The sequence below is a fragment of the Kryptolebias marmoratus genome, linkage group LG8, assembly GCF_001649575.2.
Source record: "Kryptolebias marmoratus isolate JLee-2015 linkage group LG8, ASM164957v2, whole genome shotgun sequence".
Lineage (NCBI taxonomy): Eukaryota > Metazoa > Chordata > Actinopteri > Cyprinodontiformes > Rivulidae > Kryptolebias > Kryptolebias marmoratus.
The window spans coordinates 1,777,980-1,783,354 of NC_051437.1; the positions used below are offsets into that span (position 1 = coordinate 1,777,980).

General features: G+C 41.5%; 1 protein-coding gene across 3 annotated transcripts in view; it reads right to left on the reverse strand.

Moving 5' to 3' along the window:
* Positions 1 to 4,354, reverse strand: part of ccm2l (CCM2 like scaffold protein) — a 35,088-nt gene extending 30,734 nt beyond the window's left edge. For 2 of the 3 annotated variants that reach the window (XM_037977028.1, XM_017409705.3), the window contains exon 1: positions 4,131 to 4,352. In XM_037977028.1, the coding sequence (XP_037832956.1) occupies positions 4,131 to 4,160 (30 nt within the window). In that variant the 5' untranslated portion in view covers positions 4,161 to 4,352. Of the gene's footprint in view, positions 1 to 4,130 lie in introns of all 3 variants that reach the window. The other variant, XM_037977029.1, reaches the window with a different exon arrangement.
* Between the last annotated feature and the right edge of the window lie 1,021 nt (positions 4,355 to 5,375).

Below are 5,375 nucleotides of genomic sequence, written 5' to 3' on the forward strand. Positions count from 1 at the left end.
TCAATTGCGTTGAGAAACCAGCTGATCAGATCCATATTCCTTAAATTTTTGGAAAATATGTAAAAAGAGGCTTCGAAAAAGGAAAGACGGGGGGGGGGGGCACCAGGAGACAGGGACAGAGAGACTCTAGAATGATTTATTTAGGTTAGCGTCATAGATATGTAGTAAAATGCTGTGTGTGTGGATGGGTAAATAAGGGCATCGATTGTGTTGTAAAGTGCTCTGAGTACAGTCTATTTACCATTTCGTTGGTTGGTTGAATGATTGATTGGCTGATTCATCAGTCGGTTGGTGACTGACGATTGAAACCATGGCCATAGTATCAAAAGGATAGTTCAAAACTAATATTTTGAAACTTTCTCCTAAGGTTACAGCACTTCAAGGTTCTCAAACAACATATACACTATATTGCCAAAAGTATTTGCTCACCCATCCAAGTTATTGGAGTCATGTGTTCCAATCACTGCCATGGCCATGGGTGTATAAAATGAAGCACCGAGGCATGCAGACTGTTTTTACAAACATTTGTGAAAGAATGGGTCGCTCTCAGGAGCTCAGTGAATTCTAGTGTGGAACTGTGATAAGATGCCACCTGTGCAAAAAATTGTGAAATTTCCTCTCTCAGAAATATTTCACTGTCAGCTGTATTATAAGAAAATGGAAGTCTGGAAACGACAGCAACTCAGCCACAAAGTGGTAGGCTGTGTAAACTGACGGAGTGGGGTCAGCGGATGCTGAAGCACATAGTGTGAGAGGTCATTAACTTTCTGCAGAGTCAATCACTACAGACCTCCAAACTTCATGTGACCTTCAGATTAACTCAAGAACATTCTGCAGAGAGCTTCATAGAATTGGTTTCCATGGTCGAGCAGCTGCATCCAAGTTTTACCAAGTGTAATGCAAAGCGTCAGATGCAGTCGTGTAAAGGATGCCGCCACTGGACTCTAGAGCAGTGGAGCAGTGGAGACAGGAGTGACGAATTGTGCTTCTCCATCTGATCGATGGGTCTGGGTTTGGTGGTTGCCAGGAGAACAGTACTTGTCTGACTGCACTGAGTTAAGTTTAAAGTTTGGTGGAGGGAGGATTATGGTGTGGGGTTGTTTTTCAGGAGCTGGGCTTGGCTGCTTAGTTCCAGTGAAAGGAACTCTGACTGCTTCAGCATACCAAGACATTTTAGACAATTCCATGCTCCCAACTTTGTGGGAACAGTTTGGGGATGCTCCCTTCCTGTTCCAACATGACTGCACACCAGGGTACAAAGCAAGGTCCATAAAGACATGGATGAGTGAGTTTGGTGTGGAAGAACTTGACTGGCCTGCATAGAGTCCTGACCTCAACCTGATAAAACATCTTTGGGATGAATTAGAGCAGAGACTGTGAGCCAGGCCTTCTGTCCAACATCAGTGTCTGACCTCACAAATGAGCTTCTGGAAGAATGGTCAAAAATTCCCATAAACACTCCTAAACCTTGTGGAAAGCCTACCCAGAAGAGTTGAAGCTCTTATAGCTGCAAAGGATGGGCCAACATCATATTAAACCCTATGGATTAAGAATGGGATGCCACTCAAGTTCATATGCATCTGAAGGGAGGCGAGCAAATACTTTTGGCAATATAGTATACATTACTACAGAATACAGATACATTCATGTTTCTAGATAATAAACCCTAATGATCTCTATAAAGCTTATGTTTTTGGTTAAGTGAAGTGGATTGATGGATGGGGCATGAAGCAAATGCAGTGGGTTCCCAATTATGTGTGATAAAATGTGATAGGTCGATGATAGTTTTGAGCATGCACAAAACTTCCATTGTGAGGTCCACAGCAAGGCCTGCTTGCAGCAGTGTGGCTTGAGTTTTGCTCTGCTTTTAGCAACATGTTTTCTGTGAAGTTATACAACAAACTCCATGGGCTGGGTGTTTTAAAAGTCCATGTGTAAAGGAATCCTTGGCTTTTTACAAATGGAAATTATTTGGTAATGGTTAACTCCCTGTCTAAATCAATGTCTATCAGCATTAGGCAACGTTTTGGAATCCTGTACTTTTTAAAATACTGATTGTGTCTCTCTTCATGACTCAGTCAGGACTTTTACATTTTTAATTTAAAGGATTTTTTTTATTACTTTCTTCAAAGTCACAAGATTACTATGCCTTTTGTCAATTTGGGAAAGCCCATATGATGATGTCATGGCTGTGGAAGCTTTTGATAGGTTACAGCATCTGAGTTAACTGGCTGTGCACCTATGAATGTATTTTAAGGCACACTTTAAACCAGGGGTGTTAAACTCCAGGCCTCGAGGGCCGCTCTACTGGGAGTTTTAAGTTTTTCTGCTCCTACACACCTGATTCAAATGGTTTGATTAGCACCTCACCAAATCATCAAGTTCTCCAGGAGCATGGCAACAAGTCATCCATTTAAACCAGGTGTTTTAAAGCAAGAACACATCTAAAACATGCAGGAGAGAGGCCCTCGAGGAATGGAGTTTGACACCCCTGCTTTAAACACAGCTTATTTCTGTGACATCATGGGAAAATCAGAAGAAATCAGCCAAGATAGAAGGAGAATTGTCAATCTCCACAACTCCCCAACCTTTTTCCTTGCACGGTGAGCTTAAAAGAGGCATTACCTGGGGTGGTGCAAGCCCACCTAACTCAGCTGTGCAGTATCACAGCTTATTGAAGGTTCAGTTATTTAAGGCTGACTTGAACCATTAGTCATTGTGGGATGATTGAACATCACATAAATTCTCCTTGTGTTCCTTGAACTCCTAAGAACTCCTCTGTAAACCAGTTTCTCCGCTGGTCCAAGCCTCTATCTTCAATCCAAAAAACAGAACAAATCATCACAGCTGCTCTTCATCTGCCTAGCTGCTCTTCACCGATCATTCCGTTACCACTTACCTGAAAACTTCAGTCTTTGATTTTGGAAAATCAGAGATTGTCCACCCAATAAATCATCTGAGGAAACTATATAAAAACAGCTTTTAAAAAAACAATAAAAAAAACACCACCATTTACTTAGGCAAAACTATGCACTTTTCAACTATACACCCCCCTCCCCTCCCCCCGTGAGGGACTTGCGATCTAACAGGGTGTACCTCACCTCTCGCACAGTGACTTATTTTAGTAAAAATTAGATGTGAAGTTAGTTAAGGACAACAAAATCAATATTTAAGAGTGGCCATCACAAAATCTTAATCTCAATTCCATAAAAAACTTGTGGACAGAGCTGAAAAGGTGCATTTGAACAAGGTGGTCTAGAGACCTGACTCAGTTACACCAGTTCTGTCAGGAGGAATGGGACAAAAATGGGAAAAAATTCCAGCAAACTATTGTGAGAAACATGTTGGTGGAAACCCAAAACATTTGGCCCAAGTCATACAGTTTAAAGGAAATGCTACTAAATACCAAGAAAATATATGTAAACCTGTGACCTTAAAGAAAAAAAAATCAATTCTCCAAACAGTTCTCTTATTATACAAGCAGTCAATAGAAATAATTTTGGGAATCGTAACTGACATAAAACAGGAAAGGTTTAGTCTGATTTAATGTCAATCAGTGAGCATAATAGTTATGTATCTTTTTATAGAGTGCACATAAACATTGTTTCAACTGTAGACAGGAGAGTGCATCATGAACCAAAATAATTCTGCAGTTAAAATATCACAGCTATCTTGCTTGTCTAGCTGAGTCATGACTTTACTCAGTTAAACAAAATGCATTTAGTTGAATTAATGACAAGTCATTCTGTTTTGAACCATCTATTTCCATCAGAACTGCAGTAATTCAGATGTTGCTCTGTAGGACCAGTTTGCTTTGACAAAAGTTGAACTTGAAGCTCTGATATTCCAGGATTTAATTTATAGGTGCTGTTTGTCATTCCACCGAAAACTAAGTTTCAGTGTTTTAAACGCTTGAAATGGCCTGGCCTTGACAAGCTTATGAGTGAAAATAAAAATAAATTTACTTTATTCATTATTTTGAAACTTCAACATCATACCAAGTCATCACCTCAAAAACAATGGATTCCAAGTGTCCAGTTGTATGTTGTAATGTGACAAAATTACCTGAAGTCATCAGTATCTGACCTGGAAAAGATGAAACATGAAGCAGAGAACAGAAGCTAGTTTACCTTTTTGGGTTTCTTTGGTTCGTAGTCCATAGTGATTGTCTTCTGCTGGTCCTGTAGTGGGTCAAAAAGTTTTGAACCAGGTCACAGTTTGTATTTACAGTAGATATCTGAGGTTTTGGTTCTCAGCTGATGTTCCAGTTTTCTTTTCCCCTTCTCTTCAGTTGAGTGTTTTTAGCTTCAGTGTTTCATTCTTGTTCTTTTTCTACACTGATTGTTATTTTGAAACCTCTCCTGGGGCAAACACACACAGACATGAGGAAAGAACAGGAAGCAGAGGAAGCCCACTTCCTGTCCGAAAGGAAACTCCACCAGTGACTGATAACATCCATTTTCTCTGCTCTAATAAAAAACACAAATGCAACTTTATAAAACTTGCAAATTACCTTAACTTATAGTTTTTGTTTATAATAATACTTGTAGTGTTTATCGCCTGCTGCAGAAGGCAAAGTGGTGATAATTCTTTTGCCAGTGTATGCGTGTTGTTTTTGTCTATAACATTTGCAAATACCTCATAAATCATTGGATGGATGTTGAACAAACTCTCAGAAAGCAATAACTGGATGTACACCTACAACTGATTAACTAATGGAGTCAACCCAATTCAAGATAGCTGCCACCACTGACTGACATTAGCCAACACAAAATGGCTATAACCAATGAACTAGAGAAACTGTCCACTGATGGTGCTAGGCAAGCTATTTGGTGGCCATCTTGAGAAGACCTTATACAGTATCACTCTATGCTGCAGAAGCTGCATATTAACCCCTTATCCATGCTGTATGTCATGTCATCAATCCACAAGTACTCAGAAAAGCATTATTTTACTTAAATAAACATTTATCATGAATAAATTACCTGGCATTACCTGGTGCTCCCCCCATGCCTGAAGGGCTCTCCACCCCACACATCAAGGCCCTACTAATGAGTTGTTTTGCATATGCTGGGGGGAAGGGGATGGGCACCAAGGTACAGGCACAAATCCACCTGAGACCTGGGACCAGCTCCACAAATGGCCCCCCCTCTGACCCACCTGCCCACACCAATCCAGCCAACCAAGGCCAAGGGAACACCGGGGACCCCAATGACGCCAAGCGGGAGCCCCCACAGAGAGACCCCCGCCCCCCTAGTGCCAGCCGCTCGGTGGAATCCGAGCCAGCCCAGAACGGCGAGCCCACCGCCAGCAGCCCAGGACCAGAGACCTGCCGGCCCAGCCAGGAACCCAGGTGTAGAACTCTCAGGCTCCCA